Here is a 19,140-nt window from a genome sequence, read left to right as displayed (position 1 = left end):
TAGCCGAGGAGAGGAACGATGGATCTCTGCTGACACGTCAGAGGAAGGTTCAGAGACCACTGACTGAGGACGCAGAGACTCGTTGCTATGGTGACGGTGAATGAGTGACCCTCTCTGGGCTGTGACAGACACGTGCTGGGGTCTGACGCTTTACTAATGCTGGCGTAGCGAGCAATACGGGGAGAAACCCGCACTTGATCAGCCATTGTACGATTCAACCTAACGTGGGGGTAAGGTGGGCAGGCCCGACCTTACTCTTAATAAAACAAGTTTCAGGGCGCGTGAAAGCACGGATCAAGCACGCAAGCAATGTTTTGGAGCTGTGCATATTTACCACTGCAAGACAGGATGTGTGATGCTGGCAGTTATCCCTCTCCCTTGTCCTCTCCAGATCATCGAGCTGACTAGGCCCCAGGACTCCCGTCTGGAACATGTGCACTTTGCCTCGCTGTTCAAATATTTATCTGAGGAAAACATCATTGAGATCTTCGCCTCAGTGCTGCTGGAGAGACGGGTGATATTTCTGGCAGAGGAGCTGAGGTACGGGAGGGCGGCGCGCGGCGGGGGGCGGCGCGCGGGGGAGGGCAACACACGGGGGAGGGCGGCGCGTGGCGCACGGGGGAGGGCAACGCACGGGGGAGGGCAACACACGGGGGAGGGCGGCGCGTGGCGCGCGGGGGAGGGCGGTGCGCGGGGGAGGGCAACACACGGGGGAGGGCGGCGCGTGGCGCGCGGGGGAGGGCAACGCGCGGGGTGGGCAACGCTCGGGGGAGGACGGCGCGCGGGGGAGGGCAACGCGCGGGGGAGGACGGCGCGCGGGGGAGGACGGCGCGCGGGGGAGGGCGGCGCTCGGGGGAGGGCGGCGCTCGGGGGAGGGCGGCGCGCGGGGGAGGGCGGCGCGCGGGGGAGGGCGGCGCGCGGGGGAGGGCGGAGTAAGTTGTTCTGTCAGGGAGCTGACTCATGCCCACCCTCCGTGTTTGAGAGCTGCTCTATATGAGGGTGGGAGAGAGCAGCAAACGATTGAGGTAAGGGGTCAGGGACTGCCGATCTGTCTTGGAACAGCCTGTTCTGGCTGGTGAATCGGATTCTGTCTGAGGCACACGGACCCTGATTCAGGGCACGGCCGTGGTTTGTATGTACAGAGGGGGATCTCAGTGAGCCCAAAGGTGACTGAGGAATCGCACCCGTATCAGACCTGCCTCTTTGGGTCCTCATGGTATTTGTAACTGATGCTTTGGTGGCCTGCAGTCCAATCAGAAAGGAACAGTCTGCATTTTGCCCTCTTGAGGAAAGTTTAGGGCAAGTTTTGACTTTATAGGAGATTGCAGGTTGTCATCAGTTGCTGGGGAAACCCACGTAGGAACAGGAGGAGGCCATTCAGCCCATCGAGCCTGTTCCGCCATTCAATTAGATCATGGCTGATCTCTATCTTAACTCCATTTACCCGACTTGGTTCCATAACCTTTAATACCCTTACCTAACAAAAACCTCTCAATCCTAGTTTTGAAATTTTCAATTGACTCCCAGCCTCAACAGCTTTTTGGGGGAGAGAGTTCTGGATTTCCACTCCCCTTTGTGTGAAGAAATGCTTACATCACCCCTGAACGCTGAGCTCTAATTTTAAGGTTATGCCCCCTTGTTCTGGACTCCCCCCACCAGAGGAAATAGTTTCTTCCTATTAAATCCTTTAATTATCTTAAATACCTCAATTAGATCATCCCTTAACCTTCGATACTCGAGGGAATACAAGCCCAGTCTGTGCAACCTGTCCTCATAATTTAACCCTTTTAGCCCTGGAATCATTCTGGTGAATCTGTGCTGCACCCCCTCCAAGGCCAAAGGGAGAGGGGGATGCACAAGAGGCCAGAATTGGAGGAATGGAGAGTTCTGGAGGGGGAGTCGTAGAATCTCTTTCAGACCTATCACCGTAAGGCAATGGCCGATATTGAGGGCTGGTTTTGAAGCTAATCATCAGCTTGGTGCGGGCGCTGTCGGCGCGGGCGCTGTCGGCGCGGGCGGGCGCTGTCGGCGCGGGGCGTGGCGCTGTCGGCGCGGGCGGGCGCTGTCGGCGCGGGCGCTGTCGGCGCTGGGGCCGCTGTCGGCGCGGGCGCTGTCGGCGTCGGCGCGGGCGCTGTCGGCGCGGGCGCTGTCGGCGCGGGCGCTGTCGGCGCGGGCGCTGTCTGTATAAATGGGTTCGATGTGTTCTGGAGAGAGAGGTATTGACCGATACAATGAGAAGGAGAATAGGGTTAATCTCTGACGAGAAGTTGTGTGATTGAGTTTTTGGAAGAACCTGCCGGGTGGGAAACAGAGACGGCAACAGCAAGGGAGTGAGAACAGCTGTGAGACTGACTTGCAAAGAGAGTCGGACAAATCACAACCCTGGCGGGAGGCAAAGAGCTTTGTTTTTTTTAAGAGGCAGGCACATTAAACCAGGCGACATGTCGAACTGAAGTTAGTGTCTGTCTAAATGAGTGACAGACCAGTGAGAAACCCTGGAGCAGGAGTGGGTGTACCTGGAATTCAGGGCGTGTGACTACAGGCCCTGGACCATGGATTTCTGGATTTTATTTCAGTGACGGGCTGGAGCATTATTCTGACCGCTATCATTGGGTCACTTACTGCTTCAGAGTGCATTCCGCAGACAGTAACAGTTACCCGAGCTGACTCTCAGCAGCCGTGTCTCAGTGCTCGCACTCTCACCTCTGAGTCAGAAGGTCGTGGGTTCAGGCCCCACTCCAGTGACTTGAGCACAAAATCTAGGCTGACACTCCCACTGAGGGAGTGCTTCACTGTCAGACGTACCATCTTTCAGATGAGACGTTAAACTGAGCTCCGTCTGCCCTCTCAGGTGGATGTAAAAGACCCCACTATTTGAAGGTAGAGCAGGGGAGTTCTCCCCCGTGTCCTGCCCAATATTTATCCCTCAATCCACACCACTAAAACAGATTATCTGGTCATTTATCTCATTGCTGTTTGTGGGATCTTGCTGTGCGCAAATCGGCTGCCGCGATTCCTACATTACAACAGTGACTGCACTTCAAAAGTATTTAATTGGCTGTAAAGTGCTTTGGAACGTTTTGAGGTTGTGAAAGGTGTGATAGATATGCAGATCTTTCTTTCTCAGCAAACTGCGCACGAGTCAGTTACACAATGTGAACCGGTACGAACGATATCTGGGAAGTGCCAGTGCAGTTCGTCACCACATTGCCTGTGCTCTGAGCCCAGTACACAGCAGTACCCTGGCATCAGAGGGTGTGGCACAGAGCCTGCCCCAGGGTCTGAACTCTGTGTATTACAGCCTGGTGGGTACGGAGGGAATCGAAGAGTTGGGAGGAGCCCTTGACGCTGGTGAGAGATTAAACATTCAGTAACGGAAGGTATTTGACAGGAAACCACTGAAACCATCTGTTGCTGTTTACTGCTTGCAAAGTTATCAGCCTTAGAATCTCCAACCCAGTAAGAGCGAGATGGGGCTTGGGGTTTTACAACTCACCACCACCAGATCCTCAGGAGCACTGAGCCAGTGTGCGAGAGTACACAGTGGGCACTGAGTGACTGACACAAGCCGGGGTAGACAGGCCGCAGTCTCGGTATCATCAGTCGAGGGCCTTGCTGGTAAAGTGTTGACGTGAAGATTATAGAGAACTCAGAGTATGCCGCAATGGTCAAGACAAGGACATTACCAGGCACTGAGCTCAAACCAGTAACCCAGAGGGGAAATTGGTTTACAATGTGAGAAGTGCCTTTAGACTTTGTGTAATGTCACATCTGTGGTACTTACAGCATCAGGGCTAGAAAGGTAAATGACGAGGGCAGGTTGCATAAACTTGGCTTGTATTCCCTTGAGTTTAGAGGATTGGGGGGGTGATTTAATTGAGGTGTTTAAGATGATTAAAGCATTTGATAGGGTGGATGGAGAGAAACTATTTCCTCTGGCTATTTCACCGTGTCCCCAACAGTGGATCCAGAGGACGAGGCCTGTGCTTGAAGGGGGTGAATTCAAAAACTAATCTGCAGAAACAGTGGGGTCGATATTAACCCCCCCCCCCACCAGAGCGGGTGGGAGAGGGTCGGGGAGGGTTAAAATAAAATATCGCGTCGGCTGCCGTTTTTTTTGGCGGTGAGTTTTGAGCCGTGTCTGCCCGCTCTCGAGAGGCGGGACACCTCATTATAATATTTAAATCAGGCTCCCACTGCGCAGTTGGGATCCTGATTTAAATTTAACGCTGGCCGGCCGGGTTACCCAGGGCTCAGGAAACCCGGCAGCGAAATGGAGACGGGAGCAGCCGGATCCAGCAGGTAAGTACTTTCTCCAGCACTGCCTGTAGGCCGGGAGGAGGAGGAGCAGAGCTTCCCCACGGCCCCTCGAGTAAACCTTCTGCTGATCGAGGGCCTCTCCTCGCTACCGCGATTGGTCGACCTCCCCTCCAAACCCGCGATCGATCACTCCCTCCCGCCCGCCCCGCCCGCCCCTCCCTCCCTCCCGTCAGTCCAAACCCCCGCCCGCCCGCCCGCCCTTCCTCCCGTCAGTCCAAACCCCCCCCCGCCCGCCCGCCCTCCCTCCCGTCAGTCCAAACCCCCCCCCGACAACAGCAGTCCCCAACTGCAGCCTTCTGCTGCTGGCTTTCCCACCCAGCAGTCAGCCTGTCAATCTGACCTGATGCCAGGCCGGAAACACAGTAATAAAAAAGATAATGAGGTCCTGCTGTTAAATTTGCCAGGACCTCCGTGTCCAGGCATCTCCTGGCTCCCCGCAAACACACTCCCTCCTCGCCTCCCCTTAAATATCGGGGCCAATATTGCAGTGAGTGAGTGGTCAATCTGTGGAACAGACTCCCGAGGGATCCTGATCGATGAATGCTGACAGTTTGCGGATTCCAAAGAGTTGAGGCCTGGAGATCTCTCTACAGCCATCGAGCAGGTGGTGCAATCACTCTGCCCACTGCCCACCCAATACCCGGCCTGTACAGAAATCAGCCCCTCCAGTTCTAACTGTGCTGTACCTGCCCTGGGAGTGTTTGATGGGACAGTGTAGAGGGAGCTTTACTCTGTATCTAACCCTGTTCCTGCCCTGGGAGTGTTTGATGGGACAGTGTAGAGGGAGCTTTACTCTGTATCTAACCCTGTTCCTGCCCTGAGAGTGTCTGATGGGACAGTGTAGAGCGAGCTTTACTCTGTATCTCACTTTTATGTACCCTACTTGGGAGTGTTTGATTCTGGCTCTGTGCCAGAAATGGAAAGAGCCTGTTCCAGACAAACAGAACGCTCAGGGAGATGGAACCGAGATGAGAGTTACAGTAATTCATAGAGCACAAGTAGTGAAGTGACGAGGGCAATGGGGGTGGGTTTTGGAAGAGGGATCGGGTGTTGGGGGTCGGGGCGGGGGTGGGAGAGAGGGGGGAAGGTCACTGGGAGAGTGCGAGGCAGGTAGTGTGCGGGTCATGGAGAGGGTGGGGTAAGGACGAAGGCAGTGCAGAGACAGGATAGCACAAAGAGAGGGCGGCTGAGGAGCATTGGAACCCTGTGGAGCAGTCGTTGTCCTGGTTTGAAGCTGGTTTCCGTGAATGTAACAAGTTTGAAAGCATTAATAGGTGGCAACATGGCTTCACTAACTGGAAGTGACATCCCAGGTTTCTTCGCCCTACAATGGATTGTTGCCGTCCCATTGGCCGTGGTTGAGTGCCTGTCATCTTTTGTTGAGCTGTCTCTAACTGCGGGATCTTTCTGCTTCCTCCCCCTCCAGCGTCCTGTCTCAGTGTATCCATGCCATCGCTGCTCTGCTCTACCCATTCACCTGGCAGCACACCTACATCCCAGTGCTGCCCAAGGTAATGCTGGACACAGTCTGCTCCCCGACACCTTTCATGGTGGGCGTCCAAAGGCAGTTCCTGGACCAGCTACAAGAATTGCCCATTGAGGAGGTAAGTGTAAAAGAGCAGACCCCTCACCCGCTCAGACCCAATTCACTCAATGGCTAGCGCACAGGTACAAAAATCAATTAAAAAGGCTAATGGAATGTTGGCCTTTATCTCGAGAGGGCTGGAATACAAAGGGGTGGAAGTGATGTTCCAGCTGTTCAGAGCTCTGGTTCGACCCCATCTGGAGACTGGGTTCAGTTCTGGGCACCGCACCTCAGGAAGGATATATTGGCCTTGGAGGGGGTGCAGCACAGATTCACCAGAATGATACTGGGGCTAAAAGGGTTAAATTATGAGGACAGGTTGCATTGACTAGTCTTGTATTCCCTCGAATATAGAAGATTAAGGGATGAAATAATTAAAGGATTTGATAGGGTAGATAGAGAGAAACTATTTCCTCTGGTGGGGGAGTCCAGAATAAGGGGGCATAACCTTAAAATTAGAGCTCGGCCGTTCAGGGGTGATGTCAGGAAGCATTTCTTCACACAAAGGGGAGTGGAAATCTGGAACTCTCTTCCCCCAAAAAGCTGTTGATGCTGAGGGTCAATTAGACTTTTCAATACTGAGATCGAGAGGTTTTTGTTGGGTAAAGGTATCGCGGGATGGGGAGTAAAGGCGGGTAAATGGAGTTGAGGTACAGATCAGCCATGATCTAATTGAATGACGGAACAGACTGGAAGGGCTAAATGGCCTCCTCTTGTTCCCATTGTTCCGAGATGCCATCCTCATGCCCCCTCTACACACGTACAGACCAAGGTCCCACTGCAGACAATCCAGCTACTGGGTCAGCAATAACATTCGGTAGTTGTTGGCCACAAGGATGACTAGGATTTAATGCACACTCGTAATCAGCCGGGGCAAGGCTTAACCCTTCAACTGCCAGCAGCCTGAAGGACATTCCTGTCCCACTGACCAGTTTGGTTTGTTTTCACTTCATAAAATCCTGGATACGCTGATACTGAGCCTTCAGACTTAGGGATATGGGGATTGGGCGGGAAAGTGGAGTTGAGGTCGAAGGTCAACCATGATATTGAATGGCGGAGCAGGCTCGTGGGGCCATGTGGCCTATTCCTGCTCTTATTTCTTATTATTGTTCTTGTTATTGCCGTGCACTGTATGGAAACATGAGGACCGGACACTGACAAAGATCATCGCCTCCTGTCCCCATAACTAATAAAAGAAGCACTAAAAACACGGTTTATAATCAATAAAAATACTTTTGAAATTCTCTGGGTTCGATTCTCACTGCCTTCACCTGGTGTAAACTGGTCAGTAACGGCCTGAGAATGGGGTCAGTGCCCTCACCCATCATCGCCCCCACCCCCCCCCACTTCCCTCACCTCCTCCACCCCCTCACCCACCCCACCCCCTAATGATACAGCAGTGGGGGCCTCCCGCCGGGTATCCAGAGCGCCCGCCTGTTTCAGGCGATCGACCCCTTTTAATCTGGAAATCGGTATCTTGTGATGTAAAATGGACCTCAGCCGCCATTTTAGGCCAGAGCTGGGCGGGGCCAGCATCGCACTCACTCCCACATGGTCAACAGGCGATGGAACCAAAGAGGCCAAAGGTCAGGATCCAGTTATTATTGTGGGTCTCAGAGGAGCAGAAATGAAAACTAATCTGAGCCACTGCCACCCTGAGACCCTCACCCTCCGCGTTCGAGGCTGCCGCCTGCCGCGATCGAGAGCCCCCCCACCCTGGCGATCGAGATCCCCCACCCTTGCCTTACTGGCGATTGTCCCAATCTGGAGGCCTATATCCGCCAAGCTGCACCAAGAGGCCTGTTTGACTCCCACGGATCGCCGGCCGGATTTAAATGAGGCCGGAGCATCAAAAGGGCGGGGGCCTCTTCATCCCCGGAACGGACGAGCGACCAAACGTCAAAATGGGCGCCCTTAATTCAACCTCCTGTCATCTCTTCTCCTCCTGCCCATTCCACTCTTCCATTCTCCATCTCTCTCTTCTGTTTGATTGTGGTTTTTCTATACCTGGTGATGTTCGGACTCTCCCCCGATCCACACACTGATCTCTGACTGAGATCACAGCGAGCCGAGTGGCACCAGGCCACCTGATCTTTGACCGAGGCTCAGGGTGACTCTTCCGGTGACTCTCTGTGAATGAGCCACACTGCTGGTCCGTTTGGGAGAGGGGAGCATTCAGTTGCTCCAATTTTAGTAATGTGGTAACTGAAAGAAGAAAGACTTGAATTTCTGTAGTGCCTTTCATGACCTCAGGACATCTCAAAGCACTTTACAGCCAATTAGGTAGGTGGTGCCTGACAAACCTGATTGAATTTTTTGAAGAGGTGACTAAAGTAGTGGACAGGGGAATGTCAATGGATGTTATTTATATGGATTTCCAGAAGGCATTTGATAAGGTCCCACATAAGAGACTGTTAGCTAAGATAGAAGCCCATGGAATCGAGGGAAAAGTACGGACTTGGTTAGGAAGTTGGCTGAGCGAAAGGCGACAGAGAGTAGGGATAATGGGTAGGTACTTACATTGGCAGGATGTGACTAGTGGAGTCCCGCAGGGATCTGTCTTGGGGCCTCAATTATTCACAATATTTATTAACGACTTAGATGAAGGCACAGAAAGTCTCATATCTAAGTTTGCCGATGACACAAAGATTGGTGGCATTGTAAGCAGTGTAGATGAAAACATAAAATTACAAAGCGATATTGATAGATTAGGTGAATGGGCAAAACTGTGGCAAATGGAATTCAATGTAGACAAATGTGAGGTCATTCACTTTGGATCAAAAAAGGATAGAACAGGGTACTTTCTAAATGATAAAAAGTTAAAAACAGTGGATGTCCAAAGGGACTTAGGGGTTCAGGTACATAGATCATTGAAGTGTCATGAACAGGTGCTAATGGAATGCTGGCCTTTATATCTAGAGGACTAGAGTACAAGGGGGCAGAAGTTATGCTGCAGCTATACAAAACTCTGGTTAGACTGCACCTGGAGTACTGTGAGCAGTTCAGGGCACCGCACCTTCGGAAGGACATATTGGCCTTGGAGGGAGTGCAGTGTAGGTTTACTAGAATGATACCCGGACTTCAAGGGTTAAGTTACGAGGAGAGATTATACAAATTGGGGTTGTAATCTCTGGAGTTTCAAAGGTTAATGGGTGATCTGATCGAAGTTTATAAGATATTAAGGGGAACAGATAGGGTGGATAGAGAGAAACTATTTCCGCTGGTTGGGGATTCTAGGAGTAGGGGGCACAGTCTAAAAATTAGAGCCAGACCTTTCAGGAGTGAGATTAGAAAACATTTCTACACACAAAGGGTGGTAGAAGTTTGGAACTCTCTTCCGCAAACGGCAATTGATACTAGCTCAATTGCTAAATTTAAATCTGAGATAGATAGCTTTTTGGCAACCAAAGGTATTAAGGGATATGGGCCAAAGGCAGGTATATGGAGTTAGATCACAGATCAGCCATGATCTTATCAAATGGCAGAGCAAGCACGAGGGGCTGAATGGCCTACTCTGTTCTTATATTCTATGTTCCTATGAAGTACTTTTGAAATGTAGGAAACGTAGCAGTCAATTTGTGCACCGCAAGATCCCACAAACAGCAATGTAATGATGACCAGATAATCTGTTTTAGTGATGTTGGTTGAGGGATAAATATTGACCAGGACACAGGGGAGAACTCCCCTGCTCTTCTTCAAATAGTGCCTTGGGATCTTTTACATCCACCTGAGGGACAGACCGGGGCCTCGGTTTAACGTCCCATCTGAAAGACGGCACCTTTGACAGTGCAGCATTCCCTCTGGAATGAGACTTGAACCCGTGACCTTCTGACTCAGAGGCGAAAGTGATACCATGGAGCCAGGGCTGATACTGTAGTGACGGCAAGTGCTCATGAAATAAGATCGAAGTCTGAACTGGAGAAGCTGGGGTTGTCCTCCTTGGAGCAGAGACGTTTAAGAAGAGATTTAATTGAGGCGTTCAAAATTATATGGGGCTTTGATAGAGTAGATAAGGAGAAACCGTTTCCAGTGGCAGGAGGGTCGGTAACCAGACACAGATTTAAGAAAATCGGCAAAAGAACCAGGGGTGAGATGAGAATTTTTTTTACGCAGCGAGTTGTGATGATCTGGAATGCCCTGCCTGAGAAGGTGGTGGAAGCAGATTCAATAGTAACTTTCAAAAGGGAATTGAATAAATACTTAAAAATGAGAAATTTGCAGGGATATGGGGTAAGAGCAGGGGAGTGGGACTAATTGGATAGCTCTTTCAAAGAGCTGACACAGGCACAATGGGCCGAATGGCCTCCTTTTGAGCTGGGAGATTCTATGAAAGGATCTGTTTTGCTTTCTAAAGCAGCCCAGACCGATCCTGAAAGCATTCAGCAGAAAGGGAGAAAAGTTGAAACAAGAGGGAACCTTTCTCCTGAGGGTTTTAATAAACAGGGAAGATGAACGACTTGGAATAGTTTATAAACACGAGTAGAGTTGCTGGGAAAAGGACTGGCTGGTATCCCAGCCTTTCCCAACAATCAGGAATGGACATTCCCCTGGGGAATACCAGCTGTTATCTGGCAGAAGCACAGTGGAATTTTTCCTCCAGTGTGATTGAAGGAAGAGAATTGAGGAGCTCGGGCAATTGTCCAGAGGCTGTGCTCCCCGTTTTTGTGAAAGGACATGTAAGGATGTTTTTATTAACAAGCCCTCGGTTCAGGGAACGCCCTTCAGAGGGGGGAGGGTTTTCACACAGAATTTGCAGCACAGAAACAGGCCATTTGGCCCAACAGGTCTATGCCAGTGTTTAAAATCCACACGATCCTCCTCCCACTCTAATCACCCCTTCCCACCCTGCACCCCCCCATTCCTCTGTTCCCTTCTCTCTCGTATACGCATCAAGCCTCCCCTTAAACCCATCAATGCTATCTGTTTCAGCCACTCCATGAGGCAACAAGTTCCACATTCTCACCGTTCTCTGTGTGTAAAGAAATTCCTCCTAAGTTCACCACCCTATCGAACCCCTTCATAATTTTAAAGTCCTCCAACAGGTCTCCTATTAGTCTCTTTTCCAGAGAAAAGAGGCCCAGCCTGTTCAATCTTTCCAGATAATTACATCCCCTCAATCTCGGAACATCCTTGTAAATCTTTCCACACTTTTTCCATTGCTTCAATATCCTTTATGTGGTATGGAGACCAAAACTGCGCACAATACTCCAAGTGTGGTCTAACCAAGATTCTATATAAATCGAACATTAGCTTCCTGTTAATGTTAGATTTATATAGAACCTTGCTAATATTCGGAGAAGGTTCAGTTTTGAGGTTGTGCAGGGTTCCCTCTGTGAGGAACCCACCTCCTGGGTGAAGACTGGATCAGAGCTTTCGCAAGGCCCATCACACTCTCCTACACAGACTCAAGACTGTGGATCTCTCAGTCTCCCTCGGTGTAATCGCAATCTACGGTCCGAGCTCGGCCCATCAACTGAGGCTCCGCCCGATATAGTTTATACTCTACACTCCTGACTGTTCCTGCTGAATCCGGATCTTCCAATCAGAGTCATTCTTCAGCCCCCAGTTACCCACTTCCCCCTGGGATTAAAATAATCCCGATTGGAACATCCATGGTTTGGTCACTAGCGATTTTGAAGAGGCAAAATTCACTTACTGCAGATCAGTAACGTGTGCTGTCAGTGAGTGTTCCTGAAATAGAAGTGACGTTTGACCCTCCAATTCCATGAAATTAGAATCAGTTTCACTTTCTGTAGCAGCTCAGACTCCCAGAATCCAGACCCAATCCCTTTTAATGAACTGAGCAGCCATCCTTCTTCAGCCTTCTGCTTTTTTAAACACTCGCTCAGTGTCACTCAATCACTGAATCACCTTGTCTCTCCATTGACCAGCCACCCTACGCCATGAGCCTTATTATTTCTGAGTAACGAAAGCATAGTTGAGTGTGAAATGGTGTAGCTGTACTTCTGTGTTTCCTTGCCCGAGCTGCACACACTCTCCTTGTCTTATAACTGCTTCTGTTTTGTGCTGTTCTGTTTTAGGGTTTAATGGTGGATTTACGCACAGGGCAGTTCTTGAAAAAAGTAAGTAACTGCTTTCTGAATTTAAGTAGACCTTCCTACAAATGTCTTGCAGAGTTAGTTGGTAAGAATTGCTTTCAAAGAGCTTGCAAGCCTGTGTCGCGGCCTTGGGCAGGATCCACAATTCCCCCTCCACCTCCTTTACCATTTTCTGATTAAGGGAGTGAATGAGCATCTTGATCTCAGGAGCCTTGAGTTGGCAGGAGGCAGGTAAGAGAGGAGTTCGGTCTGGGGTGTTAACTTTGCTGGAAGCAGCTCCTTGTCACCCTCCCGTCCCGACCGCCTGACTGAGTTCAGGACTGGGATCTCGGAGTGGGAGGTGTCCTGGCCAAGGTTCCATGGGAATAATGTTCCCCCGATCGCGGTCCCCATTGGCTGCTTCAGGACCCACTCCCGTTCATGGCATCATTCTTTGGTGGCCGATACCTACACAAGAGTTGCTCAGCCGTCTCCCGCGGGCTACGGTCGGTGGGCACATCCCGCGAGGAAGGTTCGGGTTGCTGATTTCGAGACACATCTGGAACTAGCTGGATGTCAAAGCCCCCTGGTGGGCTGGTGCAGATAGCCCCCTCCCCATAGTTCTCTGGTGGTTTAGTAGAGAGAATGTGTCCAAGTTCCCCATTGGAGGGCGAATATGTGCAATTAGGTTCCTTGTGGGGAGGGAGGAGTCATACTTATTAAGAATAATAAGGCAGCTTCTGGATCTAATGGGTAACTGTTACTCAGGAGTAAATGTTATGATTCCATGTTCCCAGTACAGAGCTAAGCGTGATAGACTTGCTGACCAGGATTTTGAGCGTGATGGTCAGCGCAGGTTCACGGCCCAATCCAATCTTTCATCTGTTAATTGGAAAATCACACGCAGACTCTCAACAGACACTCTCGTCCCGCACAACTCTGCTCTGTTGGACAATGTACCCGTGGAGACGCTGACTGTGTGGGGGATTTTAATACTTTGCTCTTTCTCGCTGCAGGTTGGTGATGAGCGTGATATTCTGCCCCACAAGCTGCACAAGGAACTGCTGGAATCTCTGCAGAGCCAGAAAAAGACCTCCCAGTGTAAGAGACCCCAGTGCCGACCCAGCTCCCAGTGTGAGAGGCCCCAGTGCCGACCCAGCTCCCAGTGTGAGAGGCCCCAGTGCCGACCCAGCTCCCAGTGTGAGAGGCCCCAGTGCCGACCCAGCTCCCAGTGTGAGAGGCCCCAGTGCCGACCCAGCTCCCAGTGTGAGAGGCCCCAGTGCCGACCCAGCTCCCAGTGTGAGAGGCCCCAGTGCCGACCCAGCTCCCAGTGTGAGAGGCCCCTCGGTCACTGGAACTCTGTATTTTATCATTTTGGTGATTGGTTTCACACTACATTAGATGTGTCTACATTTGCAGGGTCTGTCACAGTGCACTTCTTACAAACAAAAAGTAACATTGTGATCTTCAGGTTGTATCCTAGTTCATTCTTTAATGGTTGCCTAGTTTGTTCTCAAATCACTCTCTCTGTGCTTTCACTGATACCTCATCCTCTGAATTTCTCTCCAACGACTCTGTCCTCTCTCCCATGGTCTTCCTTCTCTATATCAGTGGCCTCCTGCACTCATCGTCCATCCTTATCCCATCTTCTGACAACTCCACTCTGCATTCCTCATCTTCCTTCACATCACATCTCCTCAGTGTTTCCAGTCTCCCTCCCGTCTCCCCCCCGGACGGGGCGGCGTCTCCCTCCCGTCTCCCCCCCGGGCGGGGCGGCGTCTCCCTCCCGTCTCCCCCCCCCCCCCCCCGCCCCGGCAGGGTGGCATCTCCCTCCCGCCTCCCCCCCCAGGCGGGGCCAATGAAATCTTTCTTCTTTCACTTTTTCAAAGACACAGTTTCTTCAGGTCTCTGAGGTGCAGCCAGTGGCTGAACCTCTTAATGATGAAGGCTCTTCTGTTAGTCCTTCCAATCCACATTCTCGGTCTCACTGTCTTTTCTGATCTCCAGTGGAGCTCCATGTGTCCTCCATCACTAAAGCTTCCTCCAAGAAGCTCAGATTTCTCTTTCCTCTCAACACCTAAATCGGTATCAAGCTCAAGGCCATCCAAGACTTGGATCCTGCTCCCATATCTGGGGCGAGTCTTCTCGTACCTTTCTTGCACACCGGGATGGGATGCACGAAGAAGCTTATAATTTGATCAATTTTCTCCTCTCTTGTCCCTCTCCACACTGTGGTCAGTGGTGCTCTAAACTCTACTCTCTTTAAAGCTCCAAGAGCTGCACTCTTCAACCTCCCGCATCCTCATTCTGTTGAAATAAAACTCATCGCACTGCCTCCTACTCAAAAGCATTCTTTCCTCGAACCTCAAAACTCTGCACCTCTCTCTCTCTCTCCCAGTCTTCCCTCCTTCAGACCTGAAACTTGGTGTCACTTAATTGCTGTTATCTGATAATCTTCCCTTGGGGAACAGTGTGAAGTAGTGGAAGGAATCGCAGGCTGATTAACAGTCTGACAGGTAGCGATGTAAACACTCCTTCCGTGGCCATAACCATCTTTACACCAGTCTATAGTGGGGGTTAGTCCTATCCGGCAGGAGGGTCTTTGGGGCTCCCACACCCACACCCATGAGTATCCCGCTGGATGTCAACCCAGAATTCAGAGCCAGAGCTTCGGCCTCCCCTCGCCGGGACCGTCTGGAGCTCCGGCCTCCCCTCGCCGGGACCGTCTGGAGCTCCGGCCTCCCCTCGCCGGGACGGTCTGGCGCTCCGGCCTCCCCTCGCCGGGACGGTCTGGCGCTCCGGCCTCCCCTCGCCGGGACGGTCTGGCGCTCCGGCCTCCCCTCGCCGGGACGGTCTGGAGCTCCGGCCTCCCCTCGCCGGGACGGTCTGGAGCTCCGGCCTCCCCTCGCCGGGACGGTCTGGCGCTCCGGCCTCCCCTCGCCGGGACGGTCTGGCGCTCCGGCCTCCCCTCGCCGGGACGGTCTGGCGCTCCGGCCTCCCCTCGCCGGGACGGTCTGGAGCTCCGGCCTCCCCTCGCCGGGACGGTCTGGAGCGGGGATCGAACCCTGCACCTTCTGGCTCAGAGGCGGGAATACTACCACTGAGCCAAAGACTCACTCCACAGTTTACTGGTCACACTAAAAGACACCCACATGATGTCTATTTGCACAACTGCCTTTTAAGCAGCTGTGGGACGTTTTACTACGTTAAAGGCACTGTATAAATGCAAGTTGTTGTAGAATGGAGAAAGTTAGCATTTTGTGTCCTATTGACAAGGACCATAGTGCAAAGCACCAGCAAGGTTGACAAGAGTAGGAAGAAACATGAAGTGAATTAAGAGGTGCAGGTGTGGTGACGCCAAGTATGATCTTTAGGAGATGAGGACGGCCTTCCCTCTGAAGGGACAATATGTAGTGAGCCTTCCTCCAGTGACTCCATGGTGATATTAACCTGTCTCTCCATCTCATGTTTCCCACAGCCAGCCAAGAGTTGAACGATATGGTGACAAACACCTTTGTGCTTTTCTTTGTTAAAACTGTCGGACATTACTCCGCCTACCTCAAGCGAAACAAGGATGGGGCCACCTTCCAGGCCACGCCCTTCCGCAAATCCGTCACGTCCAAATCCATCCGCAGGTTTCTCAAAGACTTCATGGCGACGCAGATGTTCTCGTTGTTTATTGAGGAGCTCCAGAGGCACCCTGGGTCTCAGGAAGGTAAGACAGGGCGATCGGGTAACTCTTGGAACATTACTCCTCGTAGGGCCATGGGGAATGGGCATCAACAGCACATCACCCACAGACCCCGAGGGAGCCTGGCACAAAGCTCTCTGGCCCTGCACTGCCCAACCACAATTACACACTTTCTCTCCCATTCCTATCAGGCCACTTTCCATCCTGAACCCACCTCGTCCCCCAACTCGTGCTCAGAATCACAGTGTGCAATAAAACACAGAGCATCAATGGAGGAACCCACCGCATAAACACCTCCTGCCCTTAAACAGATTCCTCCCGCAGCCCACGGACGCCCTGCGCCCGCTCCTCCCGCAGCCCACGGACGCCCTGCGGCCGCTCCTCCCGCAGCCCACGGACGCCCTGCGCCCGCTCCTCCCGCAGCCCACGGACGCCCTGCGCCCGCTCCTCCCGCAGCCCACGGACGCCCTGCGCCCGCTCCTCCCGCAGCCCACGGACGCCCTGCGCCCGCTCCTCCCGCAGCCCACGGACGCCCTGCGCCCGCTCCTCCCGCAGCCCACGGACGCCCTGCGCCCGCTCCTCCCGCAGCCCACGGACGCCCTGCGCCCGCTCCTCCCGCAGCCCACGGACGCCCTGCGCCCGCTCCTCCCGCAGCCCACGGACGCCCTGCGCCCGCTCCTCCCGCAGCCCACGGACGCCCTGCGGCCGCTCCTCCCGCAGCCCACGGACGCCCTGCGGCCGCTCCTCCCGCAGCCCACGGACGCCCTGCGGCCGCTCCTCCCGCAGCCCTTTAATCTCCTTGCATACCACACCGATTCTGGGTCCAAAGACAGGCCCAGATGAATTTCTGCCTCATTGAGTCGGGGATTATTTCCACATGTTGAGAATGAATATCTGACTTCTCTCTCCACAGGGTTTTTTGAGCAGAAGATAAGAGAACATCAGGAGAAAGGGAAGAAGGAGAAATAAGTGACTAGGCACCAAACGGAGGAGATGTCATCAGGAGGACCGCCTGATATTGGCCTGCAACCTCTCCCTGTAAATGGAAACCTCACTCAGAAGCAAAGGGGGAAATTACAGGCCACAAAATCCCCAGGGTCAAAGAGGGAAGCGGATACCTCAAATCACCTCAAATCATTGCAAACTGCTTGTAAATATTTAATGCTTGTATTTAAATGGAGTATTTTCGGAAAGGACTGTTTGGAAAAGAGGATGTGATATGGAGGATATCTTCGAATATCATCCACCATGGTTTTATTGACCTCTTTGTACCCTGACCTCAAACTTTGATCCGTCTTTTTTTTTATGAATGTAGAATCAAGGCTGGGCAAACAATGATTACAGCCATCTGCGTTGCCCCTGCCATGCATGGATTCAGGGGTCGATTTGAACCCAGTGGGCAGTTGGGAACGAGCGGGTTACTGTACCCACTCCGATCCTGACTGTTTCCAGTTTTAATCTGCGGGTGGATGTGGAGGCCGTCTAAAGCAGGCAGGAATCTTGTAAATCTCTGCAAGCAATGGTCCTATTACACCAGGACCTCGGCAGTTTTAACCGGGACCTGAGCCGGCAATCAGCTGCGACTTTCGCACCAGGTAGTAGCAGGTCTGAAGAGAGAAAAGGCCATTAAGGTCAGTCTGAGACTCCTCTTTGGGGCCAGGTGTGCTCCCCTGACCCCCGGATTCCCCGCCCCTTCCCTTCCAGAAACCCCCCTTCCTGCCATCTACCCGGAAACCTGGGTGGGGGTGGGGTGGAACTGCCCTTGACGCCCGGTCTTCCCCATGTTAGTAGTCACTGTGCAGTGTCAGCTGTGGCTCTGTTGTATCACTCTCACCTCTGAATCAGAAGGTCGTGAGTTCAAGTCCCACTCCAGAGACTTGAGCACAAAATCTAGGCAGACATTCCCAGTGCAGTACTGAGGGAATACTGCCCTGTCAGAGGTGCCGTCTCTTGGATGAGATGTTAAACCGAGGCCCCGTCTGCCCCCTCAGGTTAATGTAAAAGATCCCATGGCACCATTCAATGAAGAGCAGGGGAGTTCTCCCTGCTGACCTGGTCAATGTTGATCCCTCAACCAACATCATTAAAACAGATTATCTGGTCATCATCAAATTGGCGTAAAACGCTTTGGGACGTCCTGAGGTCATGAAAGATGCTGTATGAATCCAAGTCTTTCTTTCTCTTCACACCTGTTCTAAGTAGGAACTGCGAGTTAAAATGTCTCAGACCTGAGTGCGTTTCGCCCAACTATGACCCCCCACCCTGGTTATAACCCACCCAGTGGTTTCTGTGCCACTCGGGCCTCTCTGTGGGGTGTTCTATAATTCGGACAGTGCGCTGTGATGTGATCGAGACTATCGTTAATTATGCCCACTGTGTTGACTTGTTTCTGATCCTGCTGTGATTTCTATTAATGCACAAATTATGGTGACACACTGGCTGTATATACTGTAAATAGCATTGGAGATGGAGATTTTAAATAAAATCCTTGATTCAAATCCACTTGCCGTACTACCGTTGTTTTAAAAAAAAGAGACCACGGAAGACTCCTGCAGACCAGGAAAGTTCATGGTTCAATCCCAGCCATAGGTTCGGGATTTCAAATGATGCCACCCTGGGTGAGTCTTGGTGTGATGCATTTTACAAATGCTACTGTTGACTAAACTTGGCTTTCGAGGTTAAATTGACAGGGCAGCAGGACTGGTGGGTGTATATTGGGTTTCTGCCGGGGTATCCTGCTCTGACCTTCAGACAACAGAAGATATTGTGACATTTCAGCGACTTCTTCAGCGATAATCCTATTTGAACTCATATGAGTTGTTGTCGAGTTAGGCTGGAGGATTCCGCTCTTGGAGGGGAAATGGGATAGTCAGTTTTGACTCTCGGTCATGGCTCAGTGAGTAGCACTCTTGCCTCTGATGCAGAAGGTCATGGGTTCAAGCCTCACTTCAGAAACTTGAACACAAAATCTAAGTTGACTCTAGTGCAGTACTGAGGGAGTGCTGCACTGTCAGAGGTGTTTCTTGAATGTGTTCAGGACAGCTTCCTGCAACAATATGTCCGAGAACCAACAAGGGGGCAGGCCATAATAGATTAAATAATGATTAATGAGCCAGATTTAGTTAACAGCCTAATGATTTATCTAACAGCAATCATAATATGATAAAGTTCAATATTGTGTTTGAAAGGAAGAAACCAGTAACAGCTACTAAGATTCTAAATTTAGCTAAGGCTGACTCCAAGGGGATGTGACAGAGACTGACCACAGTGAACTGGGCAAATCTGTTAATGGATAAAACGACAGAAGATCAGTGGGAGGTGTTCAAAATAGAATTTAACGTGATACAGAACCAGTTTATACCTCGAAGGGGCAAAAACTCTACTTGCCAAAAAAAAACAGCCATGGGTGATAAAAGAGGTAAGGGACAACATAAAACTAAAAGAAAAACATTACAAAAATACAAAAAATAGCACAGATACTGGCCACTGGGAGATATACAAAGAAC

General features: G+C 51.6%; 1 protein-coding gene across 4 annotated transcripts in view; it reads left to right on the top strand.

Moving 5' to 3' along the window:
- The window catches only part of LOC137344340 (DENN domain-containing protein 2D-like), a 74,242-nt gene extending 56,106 nt beyond the window's left edge, over positions 1–18,136 (top strand). For all 4 annotated transcript variants that reach the window (XM_068007207.1, XM_068007210.1, XM_068007209.1 and 1 more), the window contains exons 8-13: positions 392–540; positions 5,747–5,924; positions 11,947–11,988; positions 12,960–13,044; positions 15,422–15,658; positions 16,548–18,136. In XM_068007207.1, coding sequence (XP_067863308.1) covers positions 392–540; positions 5,747–5,924; positions 11,947–11,988; positions 12,960–13,044; positions 15,422–15,658; positions 16,548–16,603 — 747 coding nt within the window. In that variant the 3' untranslated portion in view covers positions 16,604–18,136. The remainder of the gene's footprint in view (positions 1–391; positions 541–5,746; positions 5,925–11,946; positions 11,989–12,959; positions 13,045–15,421; positions 15,659–16,547) is intronic.
- The last annotated feature ends 1,004 nt before the right edge of the window (positions 18,137–19,140 follow it).

This window comes from Heptranchias perlo, chromosome 27 (assembly GCF_035084215.1).
Source record: "Heptranchias perlo isolate sHepPer1 chromosome 27, sHepPer1.hap1, whole genome shotgun sequence".
Taxonomy (NCBI): domain Eukaryota; kingdom Metazoa; phylum Chordata; class Chondrichthyes; order Hexanchiformes; family Hexanchidae; genus Heptranchias; species Heptranchias perlo.
Note: the sequence above shows the minus strand (reverse complement) of the source record. Positions and strands in the feature narration are given on the sequence as shown.